Genomic DNA, 21107 nt, shown 5'->3' on the forward strand with positions numbered 1-21107 from the left:
AGGCGAATCAAAGGATCTTAGTAACTAACGACCCATTATCTTACTATCAGTTACTTACAAATTCATCACTAAAGTCCTTACGAACAGAATAACAACAAATTTGGAAAGAAAACCAGCCTAATGAACAGGCAGGATTCCGAATCGGGTATTCAACTACTGATCATCTACACACAATGACCCAGCTTATTGAGAAACTACATAATAAAATAAAGTAATGTACTTGGGTTTGGTTGATTACGAAAAGGCTTGCGACTCAGTGGAGCACATAGCAATTATAAATTCATTGCCAGAACTAGGAATCAACGAGAACATTGTAAAACTGCTCGAAAACATAATATGACGAGGGAACTGCTATGGTGGTACCATTCTTAAGTGGCGGTTTGGGTGGGGCACGAACCTCTGTACAGTGGTGTCACGTGTTCCATACCGGCTATATGAACGGCTCTGATATATGTAATAGGCATCACAATAAGATAAACACATAAGAATATAATGGTAACGTGTGTATTAAAATATATGAAAGAACAGTAAACCTATTATGCGTAAAATATTTATACGGCAATACAGAAACGTGGCATAATTATTTTACAGTTTTCTTAAAAAAAATGTAGTCACTATTATTGGCTGTTACCGTATTTCTGGGGTTGGTAATAATGTCATAATTATGATTATAAGATAATGTGCAGGAATATAAGTAAAAATGTAAATTTATTAGTAAAAAAAAAAAATACATAAAACCCTCGTGAGCGGCAACACTCACACATACCCAGTCCCACCTGGCCAGGGCTTCGTCTATCCTAGGCCTGTTTGGGGACACTTCTTAAAAAAAGACGCGCCAAGACTTTTACCTCCTGGGTGGTGTGGAAATAAAGTCAAATTTACAATATGTACATTATAACGTAAAAGAAAATAACTAAAATGTATCCTAAAATACAGAGAGAGAGAGAGAGAGAGAGAGGGGAAGGCAAACCAGGGGCAGTGTTGAGTCCAGCTGAGTGAGAGATGAAGGAAGGGAGGGAACGAAGGAGGGAGAGAGTGATTGAATGAAAACAAATCATGGCGCCACAATAGTGAGGTCATGTGGCGCCATATGTAAAACAATAATATTTTTAAATATAATTATCATAAAAACAAAATAAAGAAATGAAAGCACAAGTTTGTCACTCATAAAAGAAACAAAATTCCCAAGGGTGACGCACATCCCCTAGGAGAGAGAGAGAGAGAGAGAGAGAGAGAGAGAGAAGGCAGGCCAGGGGCAGTGTTGAGTGCATTGTCAAGCGGAGGGAAAGATGAAGGGAGGGAAGGAAGGAGAGCGAGAATGATTCAATGAAAACAAATCAAGGCGCCAAAACATCGAGGTCATTTGGCGCCATATGTAAAACAATAATATAATAAAAAACAGAATAAAGAAATGAAAGCACAAGTTTATAAGACATAAAAGAAACAAAATTCCCTAGGGTGACGCACATCTCCCCCCCAAGAGAGAGAGAGAGAGAGAGAGAGAGAGAGGCCTCGCGGGTATGGAAAACGTGGCACACTGTACAGAGGTTAGTGCCCCACCCAAACCGCCAGTTAAGAATGGTACACCATCATAGTTAAATTACATAAAGACTCGGAAAAAATTGATGTTGAAAAGGGTGTCCGTTAGGGAGATACAATTTAACCGAAATTATTTACAGCATGCCAAGAAAGTATTTTTCATAAAGCTAGACTGGGAAAACAAAGGAGTAAACACGGATGAAGAAAAGCTAAACCATTTCGGATTTGCAGATGATTGTCCTAATCTTAGAAACAATAGAGACATTGCCATAAATGTTGGATGACCTCAACAAAGAAAGTTTCAAAGTAGGTCTGAAGTGAACCAGAGTAAGACTAAAGTTATAAATACACCCAAGAGCGTCATCAGAATGGGCGAAGAAATCGTTGAAGTCGAGGAGTACAGCTATCTGGGACTAATACTAAAATTAACGAAAGACCATGACAGCGAAATAAAAAGACGTATTACAATTTGATGAAAAGGTTTCAGTAAACATTGAGACATCATGAAAAGTAGCTTGTCAGTTTGTATGAAACGAAAACTATATAACGAATGTTTAATTCCAGCAATGACGTACGGTTGTGAGACCTGGAAACTGACAAAATCGATGGAAAATCAACTAATCCGTTCTCAAAGGGCAACGGATAGGTCAGTGTTTGGTATATCTTTAGGAGACAGGAAAAGATAATCTTGGGTGAGAGAGCAGACTAAAGTCAAAGACATAATAGAAGTTCTAAAATAACAGAAATGGAGGTGGGCAGGCCATGTAGCAAGAATAAGGGATAATCAGTGGAGCAAGGGGCTGACTAAATGGACTCCAAAACATAGCAAGCATAGCAGAAAATGGCCAGACGGGAGGTGGAGAGATGAGATAGAAAAGTTTGCAGGAAAAACATTGTGCAAATTAGCTTCGTCATGGAATTGGTGGTGAAGGTTGGGCGAGGCCATTGTTCAGTAGTGAACTTGCAGTGGCTGATGATATATCTAGCTATCGATATATACAGTATATATATATATATATATATATATATATATATATATATATATATATATATATATATATATATATATATATATATCCGGAGGAAAGCCCATAACGTGGGGCTCTGACAGATGAGGCACTTTTTGGCAAAATATGCTATTCTGCACGAACATGGGTCTAAATCTCAACCATTACGGACCTATACGTGTTGATGACCATACGGATTAGTTATGAGAAACATCATTTTCGACCACACTGTCATCAGTTACCATGGCTCCTTAACGGTTGTGATTGGGACTCATGTTGCATTTTTTACTTAGAACTGCTTCTTCTATCATTTCTCAGTTATGAGTGGGGACCAAAATATTCAAGGGATGGATCTATAGCGCGGGAAAAAGAAACAGTTTTTACGGTAGGCACGTCTTGCATGCAGTGACAGTCTTGTTAATCATTCTGCCACGTGGTATCCCACTGTGAGGGTCGAGTCCGTATTTTTGGAATTTTTTCCTTTGTTCTTACACGTAACTTCCTTGATTATCGTTTTCAGACCATTATGACTGATTTGTTTGAGCAAAAGTGTACATTAATTTTTGTTTTTTCTCGGGAAAACCGCGGCTGCGGCAGTAACAATACTCGTGCAAACTTTCTAGGAGCAGGCTATGAACACACACACACACACACACACACACACACACACACACACGATATATATGCACGCAAACTGTGTATATATCATGTAATGGGATTCCTGCTTAATGATCCAAAATTATAGCTTGTTAACCAAGGGCAAAACATGATGAATAATGTCAACTAAATCATGTTTAACTCACTGTTTTTAAAGTTCAACACTGGTATTCCTTATAGTATCAGTATTTCCTTTTGGTGATTCAGTAGGATGACCAGCCTTCTCTTGCATCTGTTACTTCCTGAATTCTGATTGGCATCGATTTTACAGGGTTGGCTCAAATATCTTGGCGCCAACGTATACATTCCCACGCGTCCTGTGCGTGACGCTCTTGTCCGATAACCCACTCCTAAACCAAAATAGCCCATTAGTTTTCAACGAGACTCATATGACACCCTTTCGCTGGCCAATCGATGAAATGAACCTCAGTATTAGTATGAATCCAATCTCTTGCCATGTTGCTCATTTGGATGGGACTGCGATCATGCACAACGTGGACAGTGTGAGGGGCTGGTATTGAGATCACACTTACTGAGGGCAACAGAACTTCCTCGAGGATTATAATATATTGTTCACTTGTTAATTTACCCTCAATATCAGTTAGTTCTCCGGGTCCTTGTACCCATGTCCAACCCCAAATTGGTGTAGATACACGCACCCTTTTTGCTTTGCCAAAGATATGTCTGTCTAAATACCTCTTGTTCTTGATCCTCCAGCACACACCAGGCCCTGTTTTCACAGACAAGAAACATTTTTCATCTGTAAATACTACATTGTTCCAAAATACCTCGTTCTCCTTCGAGTACTGGAGAGCAAAGCCCAGTCAAACATCTTTTTGTCGGAGAATAACATTTCCTTTACACCCGACACATAATTTTAATACTAACTACATGGAGGCGTCGGCATACAGTGCAGACACTGCAGGTCAGGTGCAAATCCTGTGTTAACTTTATGACTAGTGTCAACAGTCTTTCCTGCGCGCTCCCCACGATGGCCTCGTTCTGTTCGCTAGTTAGTGCTTTTGGTCATTCACCACGAGGCTTATTGTTCACTGATCGCACATCTTGCCAGCGGTTGATCCACTTATACACTGCAGTCCGATGTAGACCGAGTTATTGCGAAATAGCATGAACAGTATTGCCGGCCTCCCACAGTCCATTTATCAGGCCCACGGTCACAGATGATACGCAGGGAATTCGCATGACCTTCTGGCATGTTATCTGATAAGAAACATAAACAGAAACAGCGAAATCATGTAAACAAGACCATGATTTTCATAAGTTATCTGTCATTAATTACCGGTATATATATGTATATATATATACATATCTATCATCTATCTATCTATCTATCTATATGTATGTACACACACACACACACACACACACATATATATATATATATATATATATATATATATATATAATATGTGTATGTATATATTTATGTATGTATGTACGTATGTATGTATGTATCTATATCTATTTATCTATCTATATTTATATATGTATGTATGTATGTATATTGGTACGTTTTCAAAGTTGGTTACGATGGGGCTGTGTCAGAAATGACAAAATTGCGCAACGTCTGTACTGTATTCAAATTGTTTCAAATTTGATATAGAGGCTTCAGAGATTGTAAGGAGTGCAGGAAGGAGGGAAGTGTACTGAAATGCATGACTTGATAAATATGGAACATCCTAACCGTGGTTCGGTTTTTGGCAGATGAAGTGAACAGTTTTCCCTAATTTTGCTTTAGTTGTATTGATAACATTACATGTTAGTGAACATACTATGATGAATGGCTGGTTGCCGACGACTCTCAAGCCGTATGTGAAAAAGCATGTGGTAAAATGAATACTGGACGGTGAACGATCTTACCAACACACCTGAGTTTGGTAAATAGATTTCTCGTGACAGGTGTCGAATACTCCTGCACTTTGACCCCAACACTGGGCCTCATCCAACGACAGGCTGTGGAAAGTTCGCCTGATTTTTGATATCGTAAAGAACTGATTCGCGAAGTTTTTCCGGCCATTTCAGAAAGTGGTAGGCTAAGTGACGAGTCGCTTGTTCTTTGCGCGTGGGACGTCTATAGTAGGACTCGTCTACGTTTGCGGCTGTGGTGTGGCCCGCACCTGTGTACAGTGTTGCCACGTTTTCTATACCGTTATCTCTCTCTCTCTCTCTCTCTCTCTCTCTCTCTCTCCTGGCGGGAGATGTGAGCCACCCTGAGTACTTTTGATTCTTTTATAAGTTGTTTACAATTGTGCTTTCATTTGTTATTTTGGTTTTGTTATATTTAGTGATATTTATCATTTTTTGAATAAGGCGACAGATGAGCCGTTATTGCAGTACCATGATTGATTTTCATTAATTCATTCTCTTTCCCCTTCGTCCATCTCTCTCTCAGCCTGACAATGCCTCCACCACCACCACCCCCCGTCTCTCTCTCTCTCTCTCTCTCTCTCTTTTATTGCAAGAGACATTTTGGATATTTTCTTTTACATAATATTGTATATATTGTAAATCTGACATCATTTCCACACCACCCCTGAGATCAAGGCCACCGACTGGGTGTGGAAGTGTTGCCGCTCGCGTGTGAATAATGTTTTTTTTTTTTTTACTTCAGTACTGGCATATGCCTACTCTTTTGTCCTACATATTAGCTTATGATTGTAAATGTGATTATTCCTCGCCCTTAAAATTACGGTAAAAGCCAGTAAATGTGAGCATTTTTCCCTAGCAACACCTGTACAAGCTATCCTTGGGTCTACGGAGGAGTACGTAAATTACCTTAGGCCAGACTGGGTGTGTCAGTATTGCCACTCACAAGAATTATATGAATTATTTCTTTTACTTTGGATATTAGCATATTTCTTCTTTTTTCAGGCTCATTCTCTTTTATCCATAACTGTAATATTATTACCCACCCTAAAACTACACTAAAAAACATTAAAAGTGACTACAATTTCTTTTAGCAACACTGTACAATATGTATGCCATGTTTCTGTGTTACGGTATAAATATTTTATGCATAATAAGATTACTGTTGATTCATCCATCAAAATACACAAGTGTAAGTTTTATTCATCTGAATTTATCGTATTTGTGTTGCCTTGTACATGAATAGCTTCCGTTTCACATCGCAAGTTGGGGAAACGTGGCACCATTGTACACAGGTGCGGGCCACACCACAGCCGCAAACGTAGGCGAGTCCTACTATAGTATGTGCCTTCAAACCATCACAGTTTCGGTATCAAGTTTATTTTGTAATCTGTGACAGCAAGAGTAGATTTGTGCTAGATATTGTCGTCTACTCAGCCATGAATGTGGATATCTCCAGTAATGACCCTCATAGCTTCTCTACAGCAGTCATAAAGGTTCTAATGGACTGCTGTTTCGGAGATGGCTACATTCTGTACCTGAACAATTACTACACGTCCCCTGCTCTAATGAAGTATCTCATTGAGTAGAAAACTTACACCTATGGGACTGTGAGATCACAAAGGAAACATTTTCTTATTTTCTTTGCCAATACCTTTAAAGGGGTCGCTTCTGAGAGGAAAATGTGGTAAGATATGTCATGCTAAACGGAAGGTCAGCTTACTTACCACAGTTCATGTGTGGGAAATGCAGCCTATCGGGAAGCGAGACAGCAGGACCAACGAGCCAGTCTGCATGTCAAATGCTGTCAGTGATTATAACGTAAACATGTGACTCGGTGATAAATCTGACATACAATTTGGTGCAATTGACTGTCTCCGCAAGTGCTGTAAGTGGTACAAAAGGCTTTTTTTACATCTTCTTGACATCACTACACTGAACTCCTTCATATTCTACAAGAATGTTACCAGATTTACGACCATCTCTACAGCAGTTCGATAGACAGTTGAATAGGCAAATGCATAGAGAATTTGGAGAAGTTCAGACAACAGGACATTGGAGACAGTGCTGGCCAGCAGCCTGATCCGTTGCACTACAGGGAATAGATATCCCGTCACTGCCAGTGTTTATCGGTGAAAATCCTGATGGGATGATGTGTAGTCAGTGCCATGTATGCCGCAGTTTGCAGACACGACCATTTGCATGTGGAGAAGCAATGAATTAGAGCAGTGGGTGTCAGGTGCCACTGCGCCCACCGTTCATTAGAAGTTTCACAGCATCAAGACACACACTGGAGTGAGGATTTGTGTAGAAAAGTATTTCGCTCCCACAGTGCAAATAGTGCACAGCAGTGACGTTTGTAAACAGTATACAGCACTGACGTTTAAAAATGTTGTGCGTATGGGACGTATAAGTAACAGATGATGTGAGAAGAATGTGATCGACAGTGGCCTGTAATTCAGGAAAGTGACATGCAAATAATCAGAGTGACAATGTCTTGTATATATTTGCAACAGTGACGTGTATATATTTATCGACAGTGACGTGTGTATGTGGAGTATACTTATTTCTAGAAAAATAAGCCTCACATATCAGTTGGTAAGTGGTTTCTTCAGTAGAGTGGTTAGATGATAAATGCCTGTTCATATGTTTTTTTTATAGAGTAATTAATAAGAATGAGAGTTTTATAGAAAAATAAGTGTTCAGCAGAGAAAGGGAAACGCACAGAGTTATAAGAGTAATGTGAGGTGAAGAAATGAAATGTTGTTTTAGAAAAAGCCTATGATGATTTCGTTAAAGGATATTCGTAGGATTTTTATGTCTTGCACACCATTAGGCACGGTGTCACTCTAGAATGTCTGGAAAACAAGCGAATTGGTAAGCACAACACGCACAAGGTAACTGAAACATGCTCCATGGCTGGGGGAATGCTTGGGAGGCAGTGTGGCGGGGACAGGGAGAGGTGCGTGACAGCAAGCTTAGGCAGCAGCCACCGTGTGCACAGTATTTGCCAATCTTCTTCAACGCCTAGCTCTTTAACGACTCCACCTAACGGCTTGGGGAAACTTGCTCTGGAAAGAGGAAGGATCAGTGAGTATTTGGTAGTTAACTTTTTGTTCTAAGCGATACCGTTGCCGAGATATGAGTGTGTGAAAATGACCGATTTCAGCATTTTTACCTGTAAGCAGAGGCAGCGCACAGCCAACCCCCCCAAAGGAAGAGGGTTGACCCCTGGGATCAAATCGCTAATTTCATTGATTTAATCTTCCTGTTCCCAGCTGATTACAGTCACAGTGGGATTAGTCTTTTCGAACTGGAGGTACAACCTTCATTTAGCTCCTGAGAGATATTTTCTAAGCTGAATAAAATCATTTGGAAGTAGTAATAACATTGATAAAAACAAAACTCTCAGTCAATGAGTGAGGAAATCGTTGGTGGAAATTGTGTGTGTGTGTGTGTGTGTGTGTGTGTGTGTGTGTGTGTTTAAGGTGTAGGCTGGATGCTTTGAAGCATTACAGAATGGCATTTTTAGTTGGCTTAACATATTTCTTGACGCTTCTCCCTTGGTAATTTCTTTTATACATCACAACTTAACTCTCTTTGGCTTTTGTAACTCTGTCTATCCATAGCCCGACGCCCTAATCCCGCACAGGGTGGCCGCAGACAAAACGCCTCCGAGTCACTCTGTCACTCACCATTTGACTGCCCTCCGCCCAACTCACTCTCCCCTCCCTCATATACCTCTCAACTCCATTCCTCCACCTCATCCTCGGTCTCCCCCTCCCTCTTCCTCCCTCCACGTCACCTACATACACCCTTTTAGTCAGTCTTTCTTTCTCCATTCTCTCCACATGTCCAAACCACCTAGGTGTATTTCTCCTAATTTTCTCAATCACATCCACATCCACTCCACAACGTTCTTTCACTTCTTCATTCGGCAATCTGTCCCTCCGTGTCACTCCACATACTCCTCTCAGGCAACTCATTCCACTGCTCTCACTCTTGACTTGTTCCCCTCTAGCAAGGTCCACGCCTCGCTTCCATACGTCAGGGTAGGGATCACAATACTATCGTGCAGTAACTGCTTATCGTCGATACTCACCTCCCTATTTCTCATCATCGCTCTCAATAAAACTCACTTCCTGTAACTCACTATCATCTAAATAAAACCGTCTGGCATTGAGCCTGAATAAAATACTAGAACTGTTCTGATTATGAGACGGTTTTTCGATAGACATAGCCGAGGGATTTAATTAGACAGAGAGAGGTACTGTAGATGTATCACAGATTTACGGCTGCCCCTCTACCACCAGTGGAGATTAACATGGGCGGCTGCCGGTAAAATGGTGAGACGTCGAGTAGAGTGAATAGGCAGCTCTCTCTCAATCTCACTTTCCCTCTCTGTGTATTCTTGTATCGTAAGGGAGGCGAGTTATAGTCACTTCTTGGGTTACGGAGTTTTATTGCACCAAGTTATATCGAGATGTGATTTACAGCGTAACGTAACGTGACGACGAACCTCCTAGCTGACCCTATCTCTCGCCTTGTGCCCTCGACCGTACTCTCGGGCCCTCTCTGAATCACCAACATTTGAATTTGGATTTACATCCCCCTCTGACTTCCGGCTAAAATGTGTGGGCGTATGCTTATATGAGTATCTGTGTGTGTGGGGGGCACTTTTCTAGCACCTGATCAGAAGGGGTTTGGCATTCTTGATTAGTCTAGGCTCGAGGATGTGTAGTTGTCTCTTCCTGGAGAACTTCAGACATAACTACCTGTTTACATATTGTTACCTATAGCTATATACTGTAGTTACGCAGTTACATATTACACACAGTATTGTGTCATAACATATTAATGCCCACAGGTTAATGACGAGACCATTAACATCCATAGGCTACTGTGGCTCACTCATAGTTGGGTAAAGTCGTCTGGCATTAGATGGAATACAGTACTAGAATTTTTCTCAGTCACAGGAGGGTTTATAATTCTCGTCTGTGTTACTGTTGCACACTGTATGGATACGAACTAGACGTAAATTGCATACCCACAAACAGATTTAAATGGTGTTGTCTGCAACGTAAATCACAAAGGGAGAGGCGCCACGAATGCCAACAAGAATGCTGTACATAGGACAAGAGATTGTACAGTATATGTAGCGAGAGTCGAGGAAATTCCGATAGCTAGAATAATGAGTAAGTGAATATACGGCTCGTTTCACTAGATAATCCAGTGCTAGTAGCCGTGGTTTTTACAGGCTAATTTCCTCTTTCTGAATCTTGCCCGCCAACTGTGTCTAATCATTTTCTCCAGGGACGTCACTTACGTTGGGCTAGGTTGGGTTAGGTAAGGCTTGAGTGAGTAAAGACTGGTTTGATCTGCATAGGTAAGGTTAGGTTAGGCGAGGTTGTCTCCATTCATACCAATTCTTTCTCCTAAATTCAGCTCCTTTCTCATCTCCCATGTCGTCTCCAGGTGTACTTACTGGATGAGGCAGGCCACATTAAGTTCCGCTCTAGCATCATGGAAGAGGGTACTTACGATGAGACCATTCCTCCCGCCTTCTTGGCCTTCTCGCCAGCCGCCACTATACAAACTGTGAGTATTCTTCTCCCTCTCATGATGTATAATGTCTTCCATCAACACCTCATTCCTGCTTGTTTACATCCGGCTGGCAAACCCCCAGCTAACCATGTTCATTGCTAAACAATATGTAAAGGTATCTGATGAATCACTACTTCATTTCATTAAATCATGGAAAATACAACAAGAGAGCAACATCGCCAAGCATTTAATAACCATTATCTCTGAAGGATGAAGTTGAATGAGATTTTTTTAAATTCACCCTTCCTTATGAAGGTTCCACAACAATTTATCTCACCCTCTCCTGTTGGCTTAGGCTGGAGGGTTCGGGAAGGGGGTGGGGGCAGCCTTCTTGCATTTCTGTTCTTGTCATCGGCTCATAGGCAAAAGCTACCTTAGTTTTCGCCAACACTAAAACAAGCAGCCTCGAAAAAAAAAAAAAAATTGGTCTGTCTTTGTTTGTGTTTACATTCCTCTGTGCTCTTTTATACTCCGCTCTTTTGTACATCTTAGAAAGAAGAGAGTACTGCTACCATGGTGCCTGCCTGCCTTCTCGTCCCTTCCACCTTCAGTGTTGTTCTGACTGATTTACACTTCTTCTACCTCTGTCATCCTGAACACCCCATTCCACCCAAAAGCCTTTAACAGTACCATTGATCCACTTGAGATATCAGCTGCAGTTTACTCTATATGAACAGCTGATTAATTTTTCGTTCACATGTTGAAAATACTGCTGAGACGATGCAGTTAAGTTACCACTCACTTTATGCCTCTAGTGCAGTTTTTTCCTGAGTAATTATTCAGTCTACTTTGATGATCCGCTAAACCCTTTCCGCTAAACACAATTGAATATTTATTGCTACAGTCGAGACCGTTTATTCAAGCAATTTTTGTGATCTTATTCAGTGTGACATCCGAGGCCAACAAAGAAAATCACTGCGAAATTTAGAAATTAAAGCCTGGATATGAGGAACTGTTTTGACATGCATGTGAAAAATGATGAGTGAGAATAGCAAAACAGGACTCTTGAATATACAGTACTCGTTTGTGGTAGCCTATGCGCAGACTGCTTGGTATAAGACATAAATTATTGAGTGAGACTGGTGAAGATGTGATGTAGGTAAGTTTATTGGCGAAAAGGCAGACAAATGTAATCACACAGGCAAGGTCACATACAATGTAGTGAATTAATTAGTACAGGGTCGTTAAATGGCTAAATGCAAATAAGCAGTAAGTTAGGTGATGTGGAAGATGATGATTTGTTACGGAAAGTGAATGCGTGTGAACGTTAGGTATAAACGCACAGAACTAAATGATTCATGCATCTGCAAAGATGCACATAAACATGGAAAATCCTGATTCCCTTAATTAATGTGACAGTTGTGGAAATATTTCTACCAGACAGGAATTGCAAGAGGTACTGTACGTGAGTCATAGTTTCTGCTCGCCCTCCAATATTAATCGCTGGTGAGAAGTCGTAACAAGGTTTCACATCGAACGGCAACGTTTTTATCCCGTGTAAAAGTAGAATTTTTGACTATTTGTACAAAGAACATTTTGAAATGCAACTTAATGATGCAGTCAAGAAAATCTCCAAACTACCAACAACAGGTCTTAGTTCGGTCTAAAACCCTGACTGCCACTTCCTTTTGGACAGTCACTAATGGAAAGTGTACAGAAATTTCAGTACATGAGTATACTAGATTTAGTGAGTCATCTTAGTGAGGATGATTTTGCCCATGAAGTGAAAATGAGAACACTGAAAGCCTGAATGAACACACTGGGCAAAAACTGTTAATAACTGTTCTACTTTCGTGGTTTTCTTATTCCTGTTATATAAACTTTCCCAACCCTTTTCTAATAGTAATAAATTTATGATGGTGACGCCATTGATGATGATCATGATGGTGATAGTGGTGCTGACGATGCCTGTGGTGGAAATGATGATCAAAAACTTTTTGATATATTCCATGGTTGCACCAGGTACAGCCTGTACTGTTTTCCTTAGAGCGAGATGGTATATGTGAATTACGGTCGGTATGAGGACTTCCTGGTGGTAGAGGGTGCCGGGGTGTCGGTGGTCGGCAGGCTGGTCATAGCCAGGCTGGGGCGAGGTTTTAGAGGAGACAAGGTTCACAACGCTCAGAGGTTCAACGCAACTGGTATTATTCTCTACACGTAAGTTTCATTTTTTATATGTTTATGGTTTGTCTTGCAGTTTGTTCACACTAATGCCGGAATAGCCTTCTTCTGACGCGAAATGCCCCAACCGAGGAAGACAGGATTAACCCTTAGTCCTCGGCTATATTTTGACTCTGTGCAGTCCCACATTCAGGTGAAATTCACAAAATCGCCTGTTTTCAAGGCCTCATTCTCAGCTAATATTACACCTAGAACATTTAGTAAACAACATAAAGACTCAACAATTCATAGTCTTTCCTCTGCAAATAAACCCTGAAGGCCAGGCACTGGTGTTAAGGGATGAGGAGGTGATGAATAGGGCTAACTTTTTGTCCCACGCTCTGGCCGTGTCCTGAGACATGCTCACATCCCTGCCTTTAGATCTTGGCCTTAAGCACGCTGGCAAGTCAATCGTTTCCCTGTCGCTGTCGCTTCCACAGGTGCACTGTACACAGTAGTGTGGGGGGAAGAGGCATAAAGAGCACTAAACTTCACATTAGCTGCACTTACAACAAAATACACTTATCAACCTAAAACACAAATAACACTTGTCATAATTTCACTTATAACTAATATTCCTTGAAGTAGTTTCACGTTTCATGCAGCTTACGTCTTTGATTTTATACACTACTACAATTATACAAATCGCTTCCTTACGTTTTTGTTTTCTTGTCTATACTTTTCAATAGCCTTATTCTATTTCGCATATCATTAATTCACGAAATTTTACAAAGGCACTTTTTCTATTTACACTCGCGATTTACACACACTATTATATACACTGTTTATAAAGTCCCACACACCGGTGATGAGTGGGGTATGAACCGATGATAATCGAAAAAGCACATCTGTCAGAGGCGATGCAGGGTGGAGCAATGATCGAGGGCAGAGCATTGGCTTCACGTGGCTTGCGCAACAATATTTCTCTCTTGACTTTCGCCTTCCCCACCTTCCTCCACATCTTCATACTTCTCAGATAACTACCCTAAACCATCAGCAAGGTTGGGAGATGCAGGATAGGCTGCAGGGTCGTCGGGATCTCTCTGCAGGTGTGGCATGAAGATTGTGTGAGACGGGGGAATGAAATTGGACAACATAGAATTGGAGCTCATCATCTACACTCAAACACTGCGCTCAGATTACTACTGGCAACTCACAGCCACTTCAGTGCCTAGATGAGAATGGTTGTGAAAATAAAACAATAGCAAACAGCAGAGGAAAATGCTGTTGGATTGGTCCGACACCCGGTGCCCTCTTGGGACCCCAGTTGAGTCGGACTGATCTGACACCCGAGGCGAGCGGGTTAAAACTGGGTACAGAATACCACATTATACAGTGTCAAATTCTGAGAACTCTGGTACTGACATTAAACTTTAGGTCTTTTTGCGAGGAACAGTTTGCCCAGGAAGTATGCCAGTGAAACTAGGCGTCATCCTTTCAGCTACTGTATTTTGCCATCCAGCATGAGCAAAACCACATTCTTCAAAAGGTGTCCAATTTGAGCCTCAGTGTGACGAAGGCCTTAGTTTTATTCTTTCAGTGGCAAAGTTATTGAGATGCCTGGTCTCCTTAGTGTGATGAAGGCCTTAGTTTTATTCCTTCAGTGACAAAGTTAATGAGATGCCTGGTCTCCCTAGTGATCAAGGGTGCCACAAGCGTTGGTGCTCATGTGCAGTGCATATTGGCACATATTTATGGGGGAGGGAGAGAGAATTTTCGATCATGTTTTACCAGTACGGACAAAGGCAGAATTTCTAACTGTTGTAGCGTATTTTCTTTTTTTAATCCTTATATCTCGAAAGGGTTAAATTTAATAAGGACCTGACGGTAAATTTCTTTTCAACTATGGCATAGGACGCCAGGGAGTAGTAGTTGTTCCCTAGGCAGTCTGGCCGAACAGCCCCGAGGACGCCAGATATATGCATGTAGTTTCCTGTCACTCTTTTTATCATTGTTTTCCCTCTGTTTCTTGAGAAAAGTACATTTTATGCTTGCACAATGCTTGCACTGTCTAATCTCAAAATGAAGGAGTGTACTGCCCTTGCCCAGTCCCACCACTTCCCCTGCAGGTGTCACTGATATCCTACCCTCCACACATAAAATGTACTGTATAGGAGAATGTGGGAGCTGAATTTCCTCATCGCAACCAATGGCCTGCATAATAGTCTTTTCTTAAAAAGCTTACTTCATACACTCTATCCAACAGTCCATTACCATCCCTATCCACCTCATTCACTCCTCAAATCCCGCCTTCACCTCCCTGTTTCCCATTTTTGAACATCCTCAGCATATTCGTAGGAGAAATCCTTAACTTGCAGTTCACCCTCGGCCGTATGGTACTCATATATACGGGGTAAATTTACCCAGTTATGCTTCCCCACTTACAAGAACGCAGCTGATTATTCCCACTCAATTCTGCCCCTTCCACCAACAGCATTTTTGTATTTATCCATTTTACACTACAGAGGAAATATTTGCTGTCCAACCTGTAATGCCCATTACTTCCATTCTTCCCCAACACACACCACCACTCCAGCCCATCCTGCCCACACCTTCCTGTATACGCCCTCTCCACAGCAATAATTTTTTTCACTTGATTTCAACCCGTCATTGATTAAGGAAAAATCTTTACCCTTACCAACTGGCATGCAACTGTCATTCTTTCTAGGACATAGTCACTCTGCTACATCCCACCATCACCGATGTCACATTGTCCTTTCCACTGTTGCTCCATTCCCCCTGGGCAAATAATAATAATAATAATCTATCTATCTATCTATAGCCCGACGCCCTAATCCCGCAAAGGGTGGCCGCAGACAAAACGCCTCCAAGTCACTCTGTCACCCAAAAAGCAAATAATAATAATGATAATAATAATAATAATAATAATAATAATAACAACAACAACAACAAAAAGAAAACATCGGTCGTCAGTGATCGTTCCCTGGACACGGCTTTTTTTTTTTTTTCTTTCCCAAACAGATTTATTGGTTTGACCTGGATTACTTAGGTCTGAAGTTAAGCAGACCTGATGCACATGAAGCGACCTAGAAGAACCAAAATTAGCCTTAAATGAAAAATATACGCCAAAGTCGCCCTGCATTTGGGTGTATGTCGTTAAACTGACCTGGGTGGACTTCAAAGGTAGCGATTAATTTTGACACCTCTTCCTACCTCAGCCCTAGGATATGCTCTTTATTTCTACTTGACTGGGTTTAGGAGAGCCTCACTGTAGATCAGGGGGTTGATGACGTGGTAGGTGGGGGTGCACATCATCTCATAACTCGATGTAGTGCTGCTTTCAGGTGACTCTACAGTACATGAGTGACAAGCTAAATGTTTTCCGGTAACCCAGAAGAGTATTTACTATTTACTACGTTCGGTAGTAACCATGTAGCCAAATTACACCTGGTGGACTAGTAGGTCAAGGCACTCCAGCTAGGTAGGGCCAATTAGGATTTACGTCATAGGAGTGACTTGGGTTCTGTGATCACAATGCCATTCATGAACTAGTGAGGCTGGTCACCTTCTGCTTAAGTGTCGGGACATAGTAGCCTAGCCATGGACACCTGCTCTCTTAATGAGGCAAAAGAGGACTGGGTATTGAACGAATGAACGAACAGATACCATAAATCGCTGAGTGCAAGGTGCTACGAAAGCTATAGGTACGCTGCCTGGGCTTGTATTCTCAACGGCGTAGAAAGTTTTCTAGTATCTCTCCCTTAGCAACTTACTCCTGCTTATGGCACGTTGAAAAACTTACGTATTTTATCTATGCAGACTGTGACGAGATAACAATGGCATAAATAAGATACAGGAGAAAACAAGGTGTGTTCGTCAAAATAAATCACCAAATGTAATATATTAGGAAGCCTTCTGAGCTGGCGAGAATATGGTCCCTGGAATACTGCCTTGAAACCAGTAGTGTGTGTGTGTGTGTGTGTGTGTGTGTGTGTGTGTGTGTGTGTGTGTGTGTGTGTGTGTGTGTGTGTGTGTGTGTGTGTGTGTGTGTGTGTGTGTGTGTGTGTGTGTGTGTGTGTGTGTGTGTTTAGATTAATGTTTATGTGGTAGATTTCTGCTAAACTTATAAAAGTACAGCAGTTGGTCTTCTTCCTGTTTCTTGTGTTGCAGTGACCCGTCTGACTATCACCCTGAGTGGGAGCGTGGTGCAGCAGCCTACCCATCCTCCATATGGCTCCCGGACACAGGCATCCAGAGGGGTACCATCCTGTGGCGCGATGGAGACCCTACCACGCCCCTCTACCCTACCTTAGGTAATACACACACACACACACTTCCCTGCCCTTAGTATTATAGCCCCATCACACCTCTCTATCCCGCCTTAAGTAATGCACACACACACACACACACACACACACACACACACACACACACACACACACACACACACACACACACACTAACCCCTCCTCCTCTCCTACCTCAGAAGGCGTATACCGGGTGCCTGATGAGGAGACAGACACCCCCAGCATCCCGGCACACTGCATCAGCTACAGGGACGCCCTCAAGCTGTTGGTGAACCTGGGGGGGAAGGAGGTGCCCGAGGCCTGGCGGGGGGCGCTTAACATCACCTACAGGATGGGTCCCCAGCTGGCCAAACCTGGATGGTAAGACACAAAGCAAGGATTCCAAACAATAGCAACTACATAGACATTCACTCAAACCCCTGCAATGGATAAAGCACATAGCATCATTTTCATACACAATAGCAACTAATGAGGCATTCAGTAGACGGCATGCCCCTACTACACCCAGTTGGTAAGGCAAAGGACAGGATAACACACGGTAGGAAGTGGAAAAGTATTAAGTAGATCAGTTACCCCTACGATGCTCTGCTGCTAAGGCACAAGGCAAATCACACACAGCAACATCTAAAATGACACTCTGTGGACCACATACCACGGCCACACAAGGTTGGTATGGCACACGATTAGATCACACACGGTAACAACAATAGTCCTTTCACCTTTAATTGGCCCAGATTATTGTCTTTTCTCAGCTTATTTCACGTAGCTCAGTGACAGAATAAGAAATAAATTTGGCCTTGCAGCCTTTCCATATCACTTCTTCGTGACTAGCATTATATTCTACTGTTGACCTATTGCTTAGATTCGGCATTCAAGATGGAGAGATGGTAGTTTTTGGCCAAGTTAGAGTAAAAAGGTATAAAAAGGCACAGTGTGCTTCGTAGCACCTCCTCCTCATCTAATTATTTTGCATATTATGGTGGTTTATTCTCCGGTATGTTACTGACCAGAAAAAAGAATATAAGAGACGAGAAGTACAAAAGTCGAGTGCAATATGTAAAATTCATCGCCAAGAGAAAGATGCAGCGAACTCTCTTATGCTACCTAAGCCTTTAGAATCGTCGGTTCAAAAGAGTTCCTGACACCTTTTGTTTCCCTCATATGGCACTTAAATATTCTGTTGTGCATTGCTTATCCAATCTCTGTACGGTGTAGTGCGCTACGTAAATCACAAGAGGCTTCCACCCAAGCCAAAAATAACTCGACCCACAGCAACAAATAGAAAAGCAATCAGTTGAGCGCAGCACCTCTGCCACCCTCAACAGTTTATACAAACAATTTGAGATGATATGGAAGCGATTTTTTGTGGGGATCGGTTTCCGGTTTAAGACATCTGGTTATAGGTATCTAAGGCTGGCCCAGTAAGAAACATTATGGAAAGAAATATCTAACTTGAGAGGTAAATTTGAAACATTTTGTAGTTACTGATTTACTGAAACTACTGTACAGTATTACGTCATTTTTAAACTGAAGAACTTTCACCAAAATTCTTCCAGTTCATGCTTCAGCTATTAGGACCTTCCCCATAAATTTTCATCCTTATCCCCAGTTGCAATATCCTGTAATGTGGTTGACCCGAAGACAGAGAAACTTGGGTGAAAACATGTCTCCATACAGGTTAGTTCTTATTAGGAGTCAGTTTGTTTTTCTTATATTAAAATCTAGTATTCACTGTTGTTTCAGTGTAAAGTGCTTGGTAGCTGTGTGTCACAATAGAATATAAACAAACCACAAAGTACTCCACGAACTCATACCTCAGCCAAAGCCAATAAAATTTATGATTAACTGCTGTAATTCCTCCTTCTTACCTGGTGGATAAGTTTATGGTCTCACTTAGTTAACTGTATGGACTTAGTCTGCTCTGTTACACAGTCTTAGGGACCGCAGACACTAGCCAACACCAATAAAATTCTTGGCTTATTCCTGCATCAGGATAAGGACCCACCTCAAATTCTAATAAACTCTTCCTTGACCTACTGGACTTATTGCCTACCTGTCCATTCGATTTTACTGAGATTCGGTAGCAGCCTTTTGAGATACCTTTTCACAAACAGCCAACAAACAAGAGTGACTACATAACCTCCGTCGAAACTCTTGGGCGGAGGTAACGATCTTGACCCCAGTTCCGGTGCCTTTGAATTAAGTTAATTCTTACTAACAATGGACGCTTATTATCAACATACGGAAGACTTTTTGGAACCTGAGAGTTAGATACAATGGTCCCTTCTAAACTGAACATAACTGCTTGGTGTTGGTCAGAATGAGATTACAAAGGTGTATTCTGATTAGGAATACCACTAGTAACTGAAACCCCAAACTTATCACAACATAGGCCAGATTACCTCCAGGCTGAAGTTACTGTCTCCCTGCTGTCCACCGTTCCCCTTTAGCAGGATAGAAGTTGGGAGACGTTTGCAAAACCAAACAGCGGAATCGACAGGTTTTATCAGCTCCTCCGCAAGACGATGTCCCTCTTTGGCACCTACGTAACTGGATTCAAGATGTTAAATACAATACAGGCTCAAAAAGTTTAACTATTAAGCACCTAAAATATCATTAGTGGTGGAGATGCTGATAACAGTATACTGGCAGCTACAGAGACAGGGGATGCGGTACTTTTCAACGGCACGAGTATTGTTTTTTCTTCCTCAGTGAAATACAGACATGCCACTACGATGATAATTGTATCAAACAAATAGCTCTCTCTCTCTCTCTCTCTCTGGTTGGGGAGAATTGATGTTCGATACATGGACACATGAGAGTATTAATAACATTTTTTATCATTTATCACTCGCTTTACTGTACGTTCCACCTTGCTTCAGTACTGATAGATGTGCCCTACGTGTTACCATTACCGGTATATGTTACTGGGTTGTATATATCATTTGTATGTATCACTTGTATTTTTCACTTGTTGCACTGTACAATACGTTCCTTCTTGCTCCAGCACTAATGGATGTGCCCTGCGTGACTCTATGGTATTACCACTAACATCTTATATTACTAGGTTGTATTCATCACTTGAATTTATCATTAATTTTGTATTTACCAAATGATGTACTATACGTTCCTCCTTGTACTGACAGACGTGTCTTGCGTGTATCTGTGATATTTACCACTACCATCATACTTATGTTTCTGGTTTGTATTTACTGGTGTCAAAACAGGATTCGTACCACCTCTTCAGCTATTTATTATCTGCATAATATATTTCTATCCTCCTGCAGAATACTGAGGAAAGAAATATATATATATATATATATATATATATATATATATATATATATATATATATATACAGGAGAGAGAGAGAGAGAGAGAGAGAGAGAGAGAGAGAGAGAGAGATGCAACCACACGTTTCTCCCTTCCACTGTAGGAGCATTAAGCTGGAGGTGAACAACGTGAAGCGCATCGTGCCCACCTACAACGTAATAGGGTACATTCGTGGTGCCGAGGAGCCAGATCGCTACGTCATGTACGCCAACCACCGGGACTCGTGGACATTCGGCTCCTGTGACCCGTCCTCCGCCACGGCCGTGCAAATGGAGATGATAAGGGCGTTCGGCACTATGCTGGCTGCAGGTTGGACGGCCCCTGCCAATAAGATTACTATTGATATATTTGGCCGTGTGTGTGTGTGTGTGTGTGTGTGTGTGTGTGTGTGTGTGTGTGTGTGTGTGTGTGTGTGTGTGTGTGTGTGTGTGTGTGTGTGTGTGTTCCTCAGTCTTCCTGGCCTTCATCACTCAGTCAGTGATAATGATGATCATGAGGCGGAAAATGTTTTGGGAGACAGTATCCATATAATATGCCCTATAATTCCAGGGTCATTCAGCGATAAGAAGAAAGGCATTCAGCTGAGTTGACTACTGCAAGTTTCTGAAAGAGTGTTACTAACACTGGACTGTTATTTTCAGTAATTTATGGA

The 21107-nt window shown here is 41.6% G+C and overlaps 1 protein-coding gene across 1 annotated transcript in view; it reads left to right on the top strand.

Moving 5' to 3' along the window:
* The window catches only part of LOC145412186 (glutamate carboxypeptidase 2-like), a 63059-nt gene that overhangs the window by 11689 nt on the left and 30263 nt on the right, over positions 1 to 21107 (top strand). Inside the window, exons 4-8 of the mRNA XM_080282114.1 lie at positions 10566 to 10688; positions 12682 to 12851; positions 16986 to 17128; positions 17302 to 17482; positions 20559 to 20764. Of these exons, the coding sequence (XP_080138240.1) occupies positions 10566 to 10688; positions 12682 to 12851; positions 16986 to 17128; positions 17302 to 17482; positions 20559 to 20764 (823 nt within the window). The remainder of the gene's footprint in view (positions 1 to 10565; positions 10689 to 12681; positions 12852 to 16985; positions 17129 to 17301; positions 17483 to 20558; positions 20765 to 21107) is intronic.

Source organism: Coenobita brevimanus, chromosome 92, assembly GCF_032717465.1.
Source record: "Coenobita brevimanus isolate Jiangsu-jjx chromosome 92, ASM3271746v2, whole genome shotgun sequence".
NCBI classification, from domain to species: domain Eukaryota; kingdom Metazoa; phylum Arthropoda; class Malacostraca; order Decapoda; family Coenobitidae; genus Coenobita; species Coenobita brevimanus.